This window comes from Phyllobates terribilis, unplaced genomic scaffold, assembly GCF_046119375.1.
Source record: "Phyllobates terribilis strain yellow unplaced genomic scaffold, ASM4611937v1 Scaffold_10__3_contigs__length_209671492, whole genome shotgun sequence".
Classification (NCBI taxonomy): Eukaryota; Metazoa; Chordata; class Amphibia; order Anura; family Dendrobatidae; genus Phyllobates; species Phyllobates terribilis.
In genome coordinates this window covers 100,546,396-100,564,984 of record NW_027362770.1, presented here as the reverse complement: position 1 = coordinate 100,564,984, position 18,589 = coordinate 100,546,396, and the positions used below count along the sequence as shown (strand labels likewise).

The 18,589-nt window shown below is 42.9% G+C and overlaps 1 protein-coding gene across 3 annotated transcripts in view; it reads left to right on the top strand.

Annotated features, from left to right (window-relative positions):
• Positions 1 to 18,589, top strand: part of DIAPH1 (diaphanous related formin 1) — a 244,228-nt gene that overhangs the window by 78,375 nt on the left and 147,264 nt on the right. For all 3 annotated transcript variants that reach the window (XM_073649668.1, XM_073649667.1, XM_073649669.1), the window contains 7 exons: positions 931 to 994; positions 3,363 to 3,502; positions 3,752 to 3,857; positions 9,138 to 9,248; positions 12,347 to 12,465; positions 13,805 to 13,921; positions 18,093 to 18,208. In XM_073649668.1, the coding sequence (XP_073505769.1) occupies positions 931 to 994; positions 3,363 to 3,502; positions 3,752 to 3,857; positions 9,138 to 9,248; positions 12,347 to 12,465; positions 13,805 to 13,921; positions 18,093 to 18,208 (773 nt within the window). The remainder of the gene's footprint in view (positions 1 to 930; positions 995 to 3,362; positions 3,503 to 3,751; positions 3,858 to 9,137; positions 9,249 to 12,346; positions 12,466 to 13,804; positions 13,922 to 18,092; positions 18,209 to 18,589) is intronic.

Sequence of the window (18,589 nt, the reverse complement as noted above, 5' to 3'; positions counted from 1 at the left end):
GAATTACATTTTTTTGGTCGCCACAACATTGCAATAACGGGCGATCAAAACATTGTATCTATCCCAAAATGGTATCAATAAAAACGTCAGCCCGGCGCGCAAAAAATAAGCCATCAACCGGCCCCTGATCCCGAAAAATGGAGACACTACGGGTCTCGGATAATGGCACCATTTTTTTATTTTATTTTATTTTTTTTTTAGCAAAATTTGGATTTTTTTTTCACCACCTAAATAAAAAAGAACCTATACATGTTTGGTGTCTACGAACTTGTAATGACCTGACGAATAATAATGGCAGGTCAGTGAACGTGAATAGAAAAAAAACCCAAAAAACTGTGGAATTGCATTTTTTTTGCTATTTCACCGCACTTGGAATTTTTTTCCCGTTTTCCAGTACATGATATGGTAAAACTAGTAATGGCGTTTAAAAGCACAACTCGTCCCGCAAAAAATAAGCCCACACCTGGCCATATTGACCAAAAAAAAAAGCGCTATGGCTCTGGGAACAAGGGGAGCAAAAAATGAAAATGCAAAAACGGAAAATCCCAAGGTTGCGAAGGGGTTAAATATGGTCTTATATCACGCAAAACATACGTTTCCGATTGGAGTAATTTTTTTAAAAGCTTTCAAATAATGTATAAGAATATAACATTATCATGTGACAATTGAATTGAAATTGTGTGCGCGGAGATATACTGGCTTTGAAACATTTGTGAGAGTATCTTCATCCTAGGGATGTTCTCTCACCCCCAGATCAGTCTGACCCTCCATAATTGACATTTCCCGGTCTTGTAGATAGTCAAGGGTTGTCTAGTATGGTAAATGATTGTCCAGCCGGCTTTATTCAGGTTGCGGTAAGTGCAATCTACATGTTTTCATGGGAGACATACCTTATAAAAATATCTTATTTTTTTTTCTTCCTTGGTTTAGCCCTCGTGATTACAAGAGTGAACATGAAATCATCAGATGTTTGAAAGCCTTCATGAACAACAATGTAAGTGCACACGGCGCCAAATTATTCTTGCGTTTGTGATGGATCATCTGGAGTCAGACTGAGTCCGAATGGACAGGAGACAATATTTCATGTGCCTTCCTAGTGTTACTAATTTCTTCTAGAAATATTAAAGCCATTGGACCTTGGATAGTAGATATTAGTGATGTGCTATCAATGTCTTCATGACTCCTTAGTGCATCATGACGTACCATGGGGAGCCGTTGGATTGCCTTGGTCGCTGCTATTCTGGTCCTCCAACGAATCCAGCTGGTGACTGACTTACTGGGCGTCATAGGAAAACCTCAATTTCCCTATATACTAGAGCATTGCAGTATATACAGTGCCGATCAAAAGATGGGACACACTGGTTTTCCTTGTTCTTATTGTAATGTGCACGTTGTAGATTCTGACTGAAAACGGCAAAAAACAAATATTGAAACAAGGAGTAAAGAAACACATGTGAAACAAACCAGAATATATTTTAAATCTTAATTTCCTCATTGTGCCCCCCTTTTACTCTGACCGCTTTACTCCCTTGGAATTTTCTTAAGCAGCTTCATCAGTTGTCACCTGCAATGGCTTCCCACGGTCTTCAGGAAGTTCCCAGAAGTGCTGAGCACTTGTTGGCTGCTTTGCCCTCACTATGTGGTCCAGCTCATCGCAAACAGTCTGTTGGGTTGGGGTCCCTGTCACCTGACACGGCCTCCATTCCCTCCTGGGTCACTTAGGCCTTATATAAGCTCGAGATGTTTTGGGTCATTGTCCTGTTGTAACACAAATGGATTTTCCCACAAAGTGCAAGTCAGATGTGGTGACATGTCGTTACAGAATGCTGTACCATTGTGGGCAACTGTGCCTTAAATTTGGACTATTTCACCAACAATGTCACCAGCAAAGCATCCCCCTCAAAATCGCACCTCCGTGCTTCAGGGTGGCCACTACACATGTAGAAACAAAGACATGGCAGGTGGTCCCAAATCTTGAATAACCACAGTACAGACTTCCACTGATCTAATGTCCAGTCCAGTGTTGCTTGGCCCAAACCAAGTCTGTTCTTGTTTGCAGTCCTCAGTAGTACAGTATAGCCTTTGCAGCAATTCGACAGTAAAGGATGCTCCGCACTGTCTCCTCTTGACAGTGGATGTTAAAATGTGTCTGTTACTTGATGCCTGCAAAATTTGAGGTGGTGTTAAATTAATTAAGCCAGCAGTTTTTTTTCTTTTTGGGGGGGTGGGGACAGGAGGTAATCTTAGACCTAGGTGATGCTAGTTCATCATAGTGATTGATAGTTTCCATGACTGAACCTGAGGATACCTTCAAGGTTCTAGTAATTTTCCGAATACTGACCATTAACGTAATGATTGTCATTTTTCATTACTTAGTTGAGTGGTACTTGGAATAGGATGGGGGCTCAGAATTGTATGGAGCGGTGTACCAACACTGACTTTGCTGCATTTTCTCCTAATCTACAATCTGCTTATTCCAATAAGGACAAGGAAAACTGGCACTGTAGTACAAAAACTAAAAAATGGAGATTCAAGTCCTCTATATAGAGTAATAAATAAATTAATGCAACAATTAAAAAAACAAAACCAAACAAAAAAAACCAAACAATACAAACACATTTTTTTTCTATATCACTCCTCTTTTTCCAATTGAAAAAAAAAAGTTAAAATATATTTGGTTTCTCAGTGTTTAGTTTAAGATATAAAGTGGCATAGAAATAAAAACTTAAATGCTAGAATTGACACTTTACTTCCCCCAAAACAATGCAATACAAAACCATTTAAATGTGTGTGCTCCTCCAAATTGTAGCAATAGAAGCAGCCCATTACTCAGTTGTGTTTTTTACCTCTAGAATAATGAATGAAGTGTACAGGTTTGGTGTTGCTGTAATTGTACTGACCTGAAGAATCGAGTTGTCACACCCAGGTTTTTTTTTTTTATCTTTTTTACCACTTTTGATTCTTTTCCCCCCTCTTTTTTTGGTGCATTATTTATTGAATTGAATAATTTTATTCAAAACTACAACTTGTTCTGCAAAAAAAAAAAGGGTTCCTTAAGAATTTGTCTGCAAAATGAAGGGCCACAGGAGTGATAAAGAATAATGTGTACCACGTGAGTGCTCTTACCCATCTCTGAAGATCTCTACGACGTGCCTTTATATGCTGAGTGTGAAGAATCTGGAAGCAGTGGACGGACTGGAGGCCATTGAGGTCGCCACAGACCCTGTTGCATACGGATGTTGTGGTGGAAGTAGCTGACTAAAACTTTTTTAAAAGTTTTGTGTCTCTTAATTGTGTGTTTTTACCCCATGATTCCTCATTTGTGTTATTTGCATAACATTGCGCTTTCTCTTTAATCTCAGTTTGGCATAAAGACAGTGTTGGAAGCAGAGGATGGGATTTTATTATTGGCAAAAGCCGTGAATCCCAACGTTCCTGCCATGATGATCGATGCACTGAAATTGCTCTCTGCACTATGTATTCTACCACAGCCCGAGGACATGTAAGTTCATTTACTATGTATTGATTTCGTATTGGTTTATTATGCCACCTGGTATAGAGAGATTTTTCCCTTTATGTTAAGCTTGACCAGCTATGCTTTTCAGTATATTGAGTCTTTATTTCAGAGGGAATACTAATCTTCTGACTGTCAGTAACGTGTAATATACGGTTGGCGTTACCCTGTGATTGTGTTTGGTGGCAGCGTTCTTACATGCTGCAGTACATGTAATATCTCTTTATCCTCGTGCAGGCATGAACGGGTCCTCGGAGCGCTCACTGACCGGGCTGAAATTTATGAAGTGGAAAGATTTAAACCCCTTCTGGATGGGTTGAAAAATGGGACCGTTGCCCTTAAGGTATAGTTTTTAAGTTAATCTAGTTGTCCAGAACTACGATAGTGATGACTTCTCCTTAGGAGGGGTCATCAATGTCTATTCGGTGGGGGTCCACGCTTTGAAAATGTCATACATGTGTCCTAGTCTGTCCTATGTCAAATTGAGACACGTGCACAATAACTCCTTTATGTCGGACTGCTGCCATTTAGGATGGGATGGAAAAGAGGTGCTGCACGGTCCCTAGTGATGAACCGCTTGTGGGACCAGTTGTCCTTGGAGGTCCACACTGTACAGAGACAGAACAAGATCTCTGTATATGGAGTCCTATATCTCCGTAGTGAATAGGAGTTGCTTCACTAGAGCACTATCATCATACCGCTTACAGAGCTGCTGTATGTGGCTCCATATACTGTGCCCTATGTGGGGCCCGCTCACAGCTGATCAGTGGGTTGGCTGTTCATAGGAGCGCGCCTCTCTTCCACCCCATCTGACATTGGCAAGGAGAGACGCTGCTGCCAACGCAGCCATTCGGCATCTAATGGATATTGTGCACGTGTCCTCAATAGTAGCCTGACACAATAGGACATGTGCACGTTGTCTGTTCGAGCTCCTGGCCGCAGCAGCGCTTCTAGGCACTGTTAGGTCTGCGGAAGAGACAGGCACTGCACAACCCCTATGTCACATTCTCCTTGTCAAAATCCAGCAGGCCATACACAGTAGACCAAGACTGGCCCCCATCTGGAAAGCTGATAGATCGCAGAGATGATTTGGCACAAAATATGATCAGTTAAGCCCCCGTCTCGCATAGCGAGATCGCTGCTGAGTCCTGGTTTTGGTGACGCAACAGCGACCTCACCAGCGATGTCGCTATGTGTGACACTTTGCAGCGATCAGGCCCCTGCTGTGAGATCGCTGCAAAATGTCCTGGACCATTTTTTGGTCTTTGCCCTCCAGCTGGTCAGCACACATCGCTGTGTGTGACCAGCGGGACCAGCGATCAGGCTGGTAACCATGATAAACAGCGCGTTACTAGGGGCACACGCGCACCTAGTAACCCGCTGTTTATCATGGTTACCACTCTGCTACGGTGAGCGGTAACCTCCCGCTCACGGAGCAGAGTGGTAACCATGATACAGTTATATGAAAAAGTTTGGGCACCCCTATTAATCTTAAGCTTAATGTTTTATAAAAATTGGGGTTTTTGCAACAGCTTTTTCAGTTTGATATATGTAATAACTGTTGGACAGAGTAATGTTTCTGCCTTGAAATGAGGTTTATTGTACTAACAGAAAATGTGCAATCTGCATTCAAACAAAATTTGACAGGTGCATAAGTATGGGCACCCTTATCATTTTCTTGTTTTAAATACTCCTACCTACTTTTTACTGACTTACTAAAGCACTTTTTTTGGTTTTGTAACCTCATTGAACTTTGAACTTCATAGCCAGGTGTATGCAATCATGAGAAAAGCTACTTAAAGTGGCCACTTGCAAGTTGGTCTCCTGTTTGAATCTCCTCTGAAGAGTGGCATCATGGGCTCCTCAAAACAACTGTCAAATGATCTGAAAACAAAGATTATTCAACATAGTTGTTCAGGGGAAGGATACAAAAAGCTGTCTCAGAGATTTAACCTGTCAGTTTCCACTGTGAGGAACATAGTAAGGAAATGGAAGAACACAGGGACAGTTCTTGTTAAGGCCAGAAGTGGCAGGCCAAGAAAAACATCAGAAAGGCAGAGAAGAAGAATGGTGAGATCAGTCAAGGACAATCCTCAGACCACCTCCAGAGAGCTGCAGCATCAACTTGCTGCAGATGGTGTCACTGTGCATCGGTCAACTATACAACGCACTTTGCACAAGGAGGAGCTGTATGGGAGAGTGATGCGAAAGAAGCCGTTTCTGCAAGCACGCCACAAACAGAGTCGGCTGAGGTATGCAAAAGCACATTTGGAGAAGCCAATTTCTTTTTGGAAGAAGGTCCTGTGGGCTGATGAAACCAAGATTGAGTTGTTTGGTCATACAAAAAGGCGTTATGCATGGCGGCAAAAAAACACAGCATTCCAAGAAAAACACTTGCTACCCACAGTAAAATTTGGTGGAGGTTCCATCATGCTTTGGGGCTGTGTGGCCAATGCCGGCACCGGGAATCTTGTTAAAGTTGAGGGACGCATGGATTCCACTCAGTATCAGCAGATTCTTGACAATAATGTTCAAGAATCAGTGACAAAGTTGAAGTTGTGCAGGGGATGGATCTTTTAGCAAGACAATGATCCAAAACACCGCTCCAAATCTACTCAGGCATTCATGCAGAGGAACAATTACAATGTTCTGGAATGGCCATCCCAGTCCCCAGACCTGAATATCATTGAACATCTGTGGGATCATTTGAAGAGGGCTGTCCATGCTCGGCGACCATCAAACTTAACAGAACTGGAATTGTTTTGTAAAGAGGAATGGTCAAAAATACCTTCATCCAGGATCCAGGAACTCATTAAAAGCTACAGGAAGCGACTAGAGGCTGTTATTTTTGCAAAAGGAGGATCTACTAAAGATTAATGTCACTTTTTCTGGTGAGGTGCCCATACTTATGCACCTGTCAAATTTTGTTTGAATGCAGATTGCACATTTTCTGTTAGTACAATAAACCTCATTTCAAGGCAGAGACATTACTGTGTCCAACAGTTATTACATATATCAAACTGAAATAGCTGTTGCAAAAACATCAATTTTTATAAAACATTAAGCTTAAGATTAAAAGGGGTGCCCAAACTTTTTCATATAACTGTAAACAACGGGTTACTAGGTGCGCGTGTGCCCCTAGTAACGTGCTGTTTATCATGGTTACCAGCCTGCTCCTGCTTCAGCAGGCTGGTAACCAGGAGCAGGACATCGTGGAAAGATTCTTTCCACGATGTCGCTGCTCCCCTGATCGTTGGTGAGCCTGCCTGTTTGACATCTCACCAGCGATCACATAGCGATGCAGCAACGATCCCTGACGGGTCATATTGTTGTCGGGATCGCTGTAGCGTCGCTATGTGTGACTGTCTATGTAGGGCCAGATTCATCAAAGCTTTAACACTAGAAAAGTGGTGTAAAAACTTTTAAGTGTCTCAACATTGATGCATCATGGAATTGTGAAAATTATTTTTTTTACTTTTGACATTTTCGTGGTAGTATAAAGTCACTTAGTCAAATTGGGCTGGGCTGGGGGAGCAGCTGGGTTGAGGCGGGGCTTGGCCCTGCTCAAATTCACCAAAAGTACCGGCATTTTTTTTTTTTACGGCAAAAATGCTACTCCGGTCCCTGATTGGAATAGCATTTCTGGTGTGGCGCACACCTCTCAGAACATGTGCCAAATTCATTAGGTGCTCTGTGTCTCAATGAATTTCACGCAAGATTCCAGAAAAACTGTGCTATGCCAAACATGATGACTTGGACCCCATATTTGTACTCCCATGAATTTTAGCCTGGCATAACCAGTCCTCTTCTTAATACAAACTTTTAAAAATTAATATCAGTGGTGGTTTAAATTCTTGCCTGGAGCCACTCACTTCCACATGTGGATGTGCGCAAAACTGATGACATCTCATGCCAGGGAGACTGGCACTGGACAGACAACCCCTTCATAAAACTCAATTTCACAATTGTAGACGGGAGGGTGGATACAGTGAAGGCGTCTGGGGTTTATTGACCCTCCGCTTTCTTCCTGTGTAGTAGTAAGTTACTGCATGTTCACGAGCGGGTCCAGGAGTAAAGTTGTTCACACGCAGTTGTACCAGTCAGGGCTGCCACATGCACATAACGTGTTTGTTGGGTTTACTTATATTTGGTAATACATTGAGAAAGGGCTTGAAAGGGGTATTCCCATCTCCAAGATCCTATCCCAATATGTAGCAGCTGTAATAATAATAATGTACCAAATACCTCCAATTAAAAATGTAGTATAGTGTGGAGACACTGGGTTCAGTGCGTGCTCTCGTCCACTGGTCTTTAGAAAGACCTCATGGACCAGGGCTCATCCTACTGAACACCCGCTCTTCTTCCCCGTGGGCATAATACTACTCAGACAACACAGGGTGAGGGTAAAACCATGTGGCAATACTTTTATTGAGCCACCATCAGACCATACCATATAGAACAGTCCCAGCAAATACACAAGATGGTGCAAATTACAGAGCCTCTCCAAGATTAGAGCAGCTGTGACTTTGGGGCTTCCAGGGCCAATTCGCTCAACCAGTGGCACCTTGCTTTGGGCAGGCTCCCACAGAGAAGAGGAAACGACAAGCTTAGGAAGCTGACACTCCATGGAGGTACGTGGCCAGGTAACCTCATTGTCCCAACCTGGAGTCTTCAAAGTGTCTCCGAGGGTTTAGCGATGATCAATGGAGCAGATCTGTGTTCTTCCAGCTGAGGCTGTGGTCCCTTAAGCGTAGAGGAATAGGCAGAGAACTCTTTTTATAGTTCGCAACTGTCCTTCAAGCCATCATCCACAAGTTAAGGAAAAGGGGTCATGATATTAACTCGCATTGCCTGAGTATCCACAGTACATCCCCCAATGTTGACTTGTAAACATTGAAGGATAAACTATGAACACCCAAACAATGCAAGTCATCAAGCAGCATGGCCTGGTATAATGTGTAATCAACATATTAGCAAACCTCATTGTTCAGTGAACAACAAACTATAGGAGCTTATAGAACAGGTAAATAACAGCCATTAATCAATTTACAAATATCAAGTCAACCTACTAGAAGAGTCCACATCCAGACTCATGAATAATAGTTATGTCTCTGGGCCTACTGAATTTGTCTGGCATAATTAAGAAGAAAGGCTGTGTCGTCACATATAGTTCTTCAGATTTGCTATGTCACTTATGTAGGGCATTGCAGTAGCTTAGGTATCCATGATTATGACCACGAAGAGCTGCCTAACGAACTGTCATTATATGAGTGGTCATAACCATGGATACCGAAGCTACTGCAATGTCCTACATAAGTGACATAGCAAATCTGAGGAACTATACTAATTTCTAATTGGCGGTATTTGCTAATTTTATTAATATTACACCTACTTCATATGTGGATAGGATCTTGGGAGATGCGAATGCCCTTTAACCTGATGACTGAAAGCTCCAAGTTCCCGATTCCTGGCTACAAAGTGGGTTTACAAACCTAATTGGTGCTTGGGTAAATGAGAAGTTTTGAAATGACAGGGACAGTGTCTGGATCAGGACCCGACCGCGCGCCATCACCGGAATAATGTGTTATCTGCATATTCTCAGGGAAATCTGTTCATCTTTTAGGTGAGCTGTATGCTCCTCATTAATGCCTTGATCATCCAAGGAGAAGAGCTGGATTTCCGAGTCCACATACGCAGTGAATTGATGCGTTCTGGACTGAGTCAGTTGCTGAAGGTAATAGATTTTTTTTTTTTACACTATTGGGTTTTAATTTGAGCAGTAGTTTGCAACGCACAGAATAATTTTGGAGGACTTTTCATTGAAATGGTTTCCTTTTTTCTGCATATCTGTATTTCAGTCTTTAAGTAATTGACTTCTTCTTTCAAGGAGGACATTCACCAGTGTAGGCTCACATTGCCTCTACATTTAAAGCTGTTCTACAACCACTTGAAATTTTTTTACGAAGAGCTTGTAACAGTAAAACGTCAAAACAATACTTGCATTATCAATTCCCTGACGTGCTCTCGTGCCAGGATTACCCTGCTTCTCCCATGTGGTCTCTGCTTATCCACTTCTAGCGATAATGACGTGGCATATAGACATGTAACCGCTGCAACAACCAAACAACCCAAGGGGAGCCTGTCATGTCCTCTAATGCTATTGGCCTACAGATATGGTGTCAATCTGCAGGTTAATAGCGTTACATTGCTGTCTGGCAACTGCACTGAAAGCATGGCTTCTGGTAGAAAATTAACTTTATTTCTCCTGGGAGCCGCCGGCTTTCAGTCAGAGACGTTCCTGAGCAGCTACAGTCTCTGCTCCGTACACAGTGAGCAGCGGCTGTCAGCACACCCCAGGGGCTTGGATCAAAGGCTCACCCTGTACAAATATGTCACAATGCTAGCTATCTATGAAAGTGCCAAGGCGTGCTGACAGCCAACACTTGCCATGTACTGGGCAGTGACTAGAACTCCTCTGACACGCCTCTGACTGAAAGCCGGCGGCTCCCAGGAGGAACAAAGTTCATTATCTCCCAGTAGCTGCATAGTTAGTGCTGATGGCCGGGCAGCATCAGAACTTTATTAACTTGCAGATTAACCCCATATCTGCAGATTAATAGCATTTGGAGACATGGCAGGTTCCATTTTTAAGTGTGCACATAAATCCAAAAAATAGAAATGTTTATTATTTCATAATAAAAAATTCAATCAACCGTAAAATATATATGTTCAAGGTGAGTCAATAGGGGAAACTACGTTCCCCTGCTCCGGCATATAATGTATAAATAAGAGACTACAATAATCCTCCAAATATGGATATAAAATAATAAAGTGCTAAGTGCAGAACTGTCATTGCATAAAGTGGTGACAGCATAGTAAAATGCATACGGGAAAAGAAACAAGCATCTATGAGCATGAAATTCAGTACAAAGGGTAGTGGTTACAGATAGTAAGGTATTACCAATAAGTGCAAAAAATCTAAAAGAATAAGTACCTGACTCCCTAACGCCTTTATAGAGCTCAATCTTTAGCGATGGAAAGTATGCAATGGTGGGAATGGTCAATTTTGTCCCTGCACCCCAATGCATGTTTCACCCTTTTGGACATCCCCCGAAGAAGCATGTAAGTGCATTACTCAACTATTGCCCGTTCCCTTCATTGCTTATTTTTTTTTTTTTATTATGCACTCTTCCCTTTGGGTTGTTTGGATGCTGGTTTCATATGGAGTGCAATTCTATGCATTATTTTGTAGGATCAGCATAGGGATTCATTTAAGTTTTCAATTAATGTAACCGCTGCAGCCAATCCCAGGTTGTAGTGGTGACGCCAGCAAAGGGACACTTCTTCCAATCAGCCAGTGATTGGCTACAGTGGTCACTTACCGACAAACCACATCATAGCAGGAGCGCAGAGAAGCATTGGCATTTGTGGGGTAGAGGGATTGGTAAGGTGGGTATTACTTTATTGTCAGCTTGTTCTGATGGTTGTATTTCTGCCCTGTAATTTAACATTATTAAAGTACAAAGGGACATTATCACATGACCCTGGTTAAAGGGTTATTCCCATCCTGGCTGAGACTGGAATAACCCCTCCAGGTGCCGACCACATGTGTATGGGCGACAGAAAAAGCCAAGCATGGCTGATTTAAAGGGACTCTGCACATAATGACTGTTCAAGCCAAGTGTGCACTCGGTGCACCCTTGGTGTGGCCAAACGCTTGAGGCTGTGTGCCCACTATGCATTTTTCAAGCGCTTTTGCCCCGGAATTTCCGCAGCGAAAACGCTTGGTAAAACGTGCCCCATGGTCCCCAATAATAATACGCATGTGCTGTTTACATGCTGCGGAAATTTCCGATGCTTATTATCATTGCGGAAAAATATGCAGGATGTCCATTAATTTTGCGGACACGCAGTGTAATTGTCGCCATTGACTTGCATTGAAACGCATAAGATCTGTGTCAGTACATTTGTACACACAGATAATATGCGTTTCTATGTGCGGATGGTACCCGAGTCTGGAGATGAGGAGACTCTCCTCCAGACCTAGGTACCATGGTACCTGTAAAAAAAAAAGAATTTAAAATAAAAAATAAAGATTATACTTACCTTCTGATGTCCTCCCGGTGTTTTCTTCGCTCTGTCTGGTCTGCTGTATGGGTCGCGGTGTTGTGAAGGACCTGCCATGACGTCATTGAGTCATGTGACCTGACACATGACTCATTGACGTCACCGCAGGTCCTTCACAACACCGCGAGCCTCCCAAGACACCTGACAGAGCGGAGGAAACACCGGGAGGACATCGGAAGGTAAATATAATCTTTATTTTTTACCATTCTTCCTTTTTTTTTTTAAACTAACCTGGTCACACTACTATAAATCCATGCCGGTTGCATGGATTTATATAGTGTGACCAAGTGGACAAGCACTTTCCAAGTGATGCTAAAATCGCTTGGAAAGCGCTTGACAACCCGCATGCGGAAATGCATGTGAAGAACGTGGGAAAAACGCATGTAAAATCTGCAGCTTCTGCATCGTGGGCACTTGGCCTCAATGCACCTTCCCAGCTACTTGTTTCCTCTCCTCTCCGTCCCTCCTTCTGTGATTGACAGCTCTGCCTTTATAGAGGTAGAGGGATAACTAGCAGGTGGAAAGGTGGTATTAGGCCCTGTTTTTAGGTTCAGTTGTCCTTTATGGTGATTGTCCAGATTTAATAATTGTCCCCTGTAGCGGTTTTCTCTTCATAGTGAACATAACCTCTGTTTTCATCCCTCGTTGAGCAGTAACATGTAGGAGAGGTCTCTTCCATTTACTAATGAAGCATTGTGTGTTAAGGAGCTGCAAGCGATGGAGAACGATGAGCTGAAGGTGCAGGTCACCGTGTTTCTGGAGCACAGTGAATACGATGCTGATGACTTGCGAGGGCGACTTGAAGACATTCGAGTTGAGATGGAATATCCTTTTCCTAAAGTCTGGTGTGGACGCAGGGGGTCAGACGTACGGCTGCAGGGGTCTAATTGCAGACTACCCTATACCACAGTCAGCTGACATCAGTGTACAGGACTTTTCTGATTTTTATATTTTTTTCCACTTTTCAAATTGCTCATTGTGTTGGGAAATTATGATGTTCTATTCCTACTATATATGTTCCTTTTCTGCAGTTTTCTAGTTTTGCCACTGGGTGGCAGTATAACCCTATGGTTTTTACCTAAAGCTACAGTCGCTCTGCAGCCTATATCCATCATTCACATCACGGAGCACACAGCACCTTTTTCTAGGTTGTGTAGTCTGGTTATCAGAAAAAGCCTTACCTTTACTGCAGATAAGAGTGTAAAATTCCCAGTTGTATCAGTAGATTAACAGAAGGATAAAAATGGCTTTTATTAATCGTTCAAATTGAAAATGCAGTCAGTTCCTGGGGATATGGAGCCAGGTTGAACACTGGGAGTCTGCTAGCATAATGTCTGTGAGTGTGGTATTTTATGTGCATTTCATTTTTATGCAAAATTAGTGTAAGATAATGATCAGAATGTGGATTTCTCGCTGAAAAGCCACAGATTGAGCTGTGACCGGCTGATCTGCAGCAGAAATCCAAATTTCAGCTGAAGACTTCTGCATCAGATTAACTATAAAGTTGGTAGCTGTTTTGTCTTGGACAAGTCCATACTGTGTGAATGGAGCCTAATAATGGCGTGCTAATGGCAAGCTTAGTCACAATACAAAAGGATAGCAACAAACTAACAAATGGAGAACAGATAAATATATACTTATTTCCACCACGAAAAATAGTGTTGTGTGTTAGGTAGTGCCACTTGCTGGCCATCTTGCTGTAGCTTTTAAAAAATAAATGTTTTATTATCACTAGAAGACTTAAGTAAACCTGCTGCCAGGTAGTCCAGCCAGTCCATGTCTGCAGGTTAATAGCGTTTTTCCTGGTGACAGGTTACCTTTAAAGAATTTGTCCAGGCATCGAACATTGATGACCTATCCTTAGGATAGGTGCACAGGTATAGCCCATATCGGTATTGAGGAGGGGGTAAAATATACCGTTTTAGAGATGCATGGGAAAGGAAAGGTAAAGAAAACTGCATGAAAAAAAATCCCATTACTGCCCCAGCTCCAGGAGTGAGTGGTTCCCCATCTGCCTTAGGTCTGGGTCACATCGACTGTACTTGCTGCCATCCCGGCGTGCCACTAGTGATGGGTCACAGTCCCATGTCCGGATGGTACAGAATATCTCTATTACTGTGGTGTTCTTTTTCTATAATCCGCTTTCCTTGACTCTGTTCCCACTGATGTCCAAGAAGTCTTCCAGGTTCTACTGAACACCGTGAAAGATTCCTCAGCAGAACAGCTATTTCTCTCCATTATGCAGCATCTCCTGCTCATCCGAAATGACTATGATGCCAGGTATGGAGCCGTCACAAGTTAAAAACCCTTTTAAAAGTTCTTCCCAAGATCATATGTTCAGCGCTCGCCGGTGGATAGGGGACAACTCGCTGATCCCTGAGAGTCCAACTGGGTAGAGCCCCATCCTGAATGAAGCGGAGGTGCACGTGCTGTATTCATAGCTGTGCCCGGCTTTCTCCACCAGCCCCTTATGGGCACCAATATCTCCATTCAAGATGGGGCTGTGCTAAGTTATGTAGTGAGGTTGAGAACAGTAGAAGTGTGTATTGGAGCTGAATCAACTTGTAGTGAGACTGAAAATAATCAAAACTATAATGAATCAAAGTTTAGCTCCATACATAACTCCTCTCACATGTACTTTTTCTTGTTGACCAGATTTCCCAAACACAAGTGTGAATGCAGCCTTTGTGTTCCCGGCATGTACTTCTTACCCCCCCCCCCCCCAGGTGGCGACCTATAAGAATCAGACCCTTTATTACAGCTGATCACTGATGGGCCCAGAAGGAGGACACTTTGGCCACAATTCATCAGGACTGACGTTCTGTAATCTAGCCTTAATCAAGTGTGGGGTCTAAATGCTATTGGTATATATTATGGCTGCTGCTAGAAATGTACCCAGTCCTTTCAGTTATTGGGCGTTCACACCCTCCAAAAGTTGCATAACTTTTAGGACAATTTAAGCACTTTTACACCAAAGAAATGGCCAAAAATCTACTTTCTGAATCTGCCTTTATGTGGTCAGGTTACTGTCTAGGGTCCCATTTAATCAGTAGGGATTTCTGAAGGTCTAGCAGGCTCATTGCAGGCTTTGAAGTGGTCTATACCCACCCATCTGACCACTTGGAGCAGTAGTGATGCATAAAGATAATTTCTGTGAGCATGCTGGGATGCACAGAACCGATCATTAGGGTCCTAAATAACGGTGTGGTGGCGACCGATTAGACCCAGGAAACGTGATGAGTGACCCCATTACCACTGTGTTCTCTATAGGATTTCTAGAAGACAGGACTGTTTAAAGACACACAGAATTTATCCATATTACGTCCATAAATAAATGATTTTGCACATTCTTGTGTGAACCCGGACTTATTTAGACACTCATTTCTAGGTTTAGTGACTAGTGTTGAGCGAGTATGTTCTGTCCGAGTACGCTCGGGCCAAGCTCCGAGTATTATAGCTGCTCGGTGATATGTTTGAATCGCTTCCGTGTGCATGATTTGTGACTGTTTGACAGTTTTATTACATGGGAGGAATGTCTATTTCTTACACATTCCTCACATGTAATAAAGCTGTCAAACAGTCACAAATCATGCACACGGAAGCGATTCAAACATATCACCGAGCAGCTATAAATACTCGGAGCTCGGCCCGAGCGTACTCGGCGAAAGGGTTAATAGAACATACTCGCTTAACACTATTAGTGATCATTTTTACAACTACAGGTTCACTAGTGTACGCTGGACTGAATTCTTCTCAGATAGTTACCAGTGTGAAATTCCACCATGTACCATTGCATCAGCTGCTGATCATGCTGGTTTTAAATGGTTAATAGTTAGATTTTGTATAAAGGTTTCTTAAAAATGCATTTCTCAGTGCTGCCAGCATATGGTGATGATACTCTGTATATTTTTCCTGACGTTTCTTTGTGCTGTCAGCAGGTGGCGGTGTTGCACTCTTTTCCCTGACATTTCTCAGTGCTGCCAGCAGATGGCGGTGTAATGCTTCGTAGATTTTCCCTGACATGTCTCAGTGCTGCCAGCAGATGGCGATGATACTCTTTGTAGATTTTTCCTGAGATTTCTCTGTGCTGCCAGCAGATGGCGGTGTTACTCCCTGTAATTATTTCTCCACTTCGTTCTCCCCTTCTTGTGTTTTCTTTCTTCTATTATGAATGCCGGCTTCCTGAGCCTGGATATGCAGACTAGCATGGCAATCAAAGCCCCATTACTTTTTAAGTTGTACGTTAGTCAGATGAGGATTATTGAATGGCTAATGGTCCAGCGTTAATTGCATTAATCTTCTTAGCTCGTCGTCTGGGGTCATGGATGCCGAACCATTCCTTTCAGTGCTGGTTTATCCCCCTCCTATCATACGTGTGTCCCCTCTCTGCCATCCTTGCAGGGTTAGAAGATTATCCCTGTAGCTTTGTAACAAAAGGGGCTGCTGCCAATCTCCCCAGCACAGCAGAGCCGCGTGCTCCGGTATAAAGCCACTTGTAGCTTCATCTTATGCTAATGCTGCCATATCTCCGCAGGCTCCATACCGGCACACCATGGAGAGCTGCATTTACATTAGTCTGATCTAAAGAACTACTGTACAATATTCTGATTTGTGTAGATAAAGCATAGCCGTGACTGTACATGCGGCACTATTGTTACACCGCCATTCAGCCTGTGAATGGGTTAGATAAAATGTTCTCGCTACAGAACCTCATTATTCCAAATATAAAAGCATTTCCTTTTAACTGGAATGGATGGAAAAGAAATGTACAGGGCATCTCCCACCTAAAGGTGGCAGTATAGAGCCAGTTTCCCCTCTTGGAGCCAGTTTGCATATCATTTGCATTTTGTGGACTTTAAAGGGGATTGTCCAGTAAAGACAAGTTATCACTTATTCATAAGATATATGATAACTTATAGATTGATGGGGGTCCGACTACTGAGACAGCAGCAAACGGCAGAAGAGTGGAGCGGCAGTACGCATGCTGACTCCTAGGGGGCTGCACTCGGCGGTTTCCAGCAGCCTCATAGGGAATGACTGGAGAGGCGGTTGGGCATGTGCCAGGCGGTTGGGCATGTGCCCGGCAGTGTAACCCCTCAACGATCTAGAAGCGATCGCCTATCTTCACTGGACAATCCTTTAAAGGACAAAGGTGTAGCTTAGTGACAACAAGTTATCTGTACACAAGATAGTTGCTACGTTATAGATTGGTGGAGGTCTGACCGCTGGCACCTGCGCTGATCACAGCACTTAAATCCACGTTAAAATGGAGCCGCAGTGCTCATGCTAGACCGACACTTTATTCCCTATGGGGCTGGGGAGTGCTGCACTCTGCCGTTTCTAGCAGTCCCATAGAGAGAGACTGCAGCATTGGTTGGGCATGCACACTGCTGCTCCATACAATTCATTGTTTTTTGTTTTTGTTTTGTTTTTTTTCTGGTTTTTATTTTACTTATTTTAATTTAAAAAAAAGAAAAAAAAAAGTTTTAACTTTGGCTTCTAGCCCTTAAAATAGACGGACCCTTTCTGTTATTTAGAGATCACTTTTAACTCCTGCCCATTGATGAAAGTTTATATTGGAGTATATCCCCTCATCTCCAAGATCATATCCCAATATATAGTAGGTATAATAGCAAATTCCTCCAATTAACAATGTTGTATAGTTCTTCTGATTAACTATGTTGCTTACCCCATGTGCAGGGCATTGTATTACAGTAGCTTCGGTTTCCATGGTTACGACCACTAATGACTAACTGTCACAATATAAGTGGCCGTGATTATGGATACTAATCTACGGCAGTGCCCTGCACATAGGGTAAGTGGCATAGTGAATCAGAAGAACTATACTACATTTCTGATTGGAGCAATTTGCTATAATCATAATATAATTTTATAGAATTAATATTACACCTACTACATATTGGGATAGGATCTTGGACATGAGACTACCCCTTTAAGCTTACAGTGCCCTACCCAGTGTTTTAAAATGATCAACTTTTTAATGTAATTTAGCCTTGTGCACCTATCCAAGAGGACCTTTTTTATTTTTTTTAACCATACACATCCGAGTTTGTGTGTTTATGCCCTAATACACAATGCAATATGTCGGTGGCTGTGTACTAGCGCCATATTAAAGGGTTCTTAAAACTGACTTTATCTAGCAAATATTCTCTGAAGCCAGACGATCACCACTGCTCAGACCTTGCACATAGCACAACTTCAAAGGGATCCGGTCAGCGGGCTTCCTTGAGAACCTTGTACCCTGCTGAGCCGCCTCAGGTCACATCCTTCAGAGACTGTCACAGCCGTCTGATTTCCTTCACCGCTACAAATTCCTCATCGGTGTTGGAGTAAAGCTGCTGCGGTGACGGCAGGGTTTCACATGTCTCTGCACACTGGAAATTGTGTTCATCTGCAAAGTTTTTCTTTTTTCTTTTCTCCCTCTTTTCAGACCTCAGTACTACAAGCTGATTGATGAGGTCGTGTCTCAGATAATCCTGCGCAAAAATGGAGCGGACCCTGACTTCAAGTGCAAACGCTTAGACATTGACATTGAAGGCCATATAGGTATGTGTGAGTATATAGGACATGCCTCTATAAGGTTTCTATAGAAATCCAGATTACTTAGAAATAATCCTGCCCAGAACTGTCACACAATGGAGTGTAGGTCATCCAGATCACACCGGTGGGGATTGCGACACCTAGCACCCCTACTGATTAGCTGTTAACATCCGCCATCGGCACCAGTATCAGTTGTGGAGTGGAACAGCACAGCGCCATCAACTGTTCAGTGGCCACAGCAGGGTACTGCAGATCCACTCATTCATTTGAGTAGGTGGCAAATGTGTAGTACCTGGACATGACCACTGTACAGTCGATGGAGCGGTGGACCCTCCGCAACTGAGAATCTCTGGCCGGCACAAAGAACAGCTGATCAGTGGGGGTCCT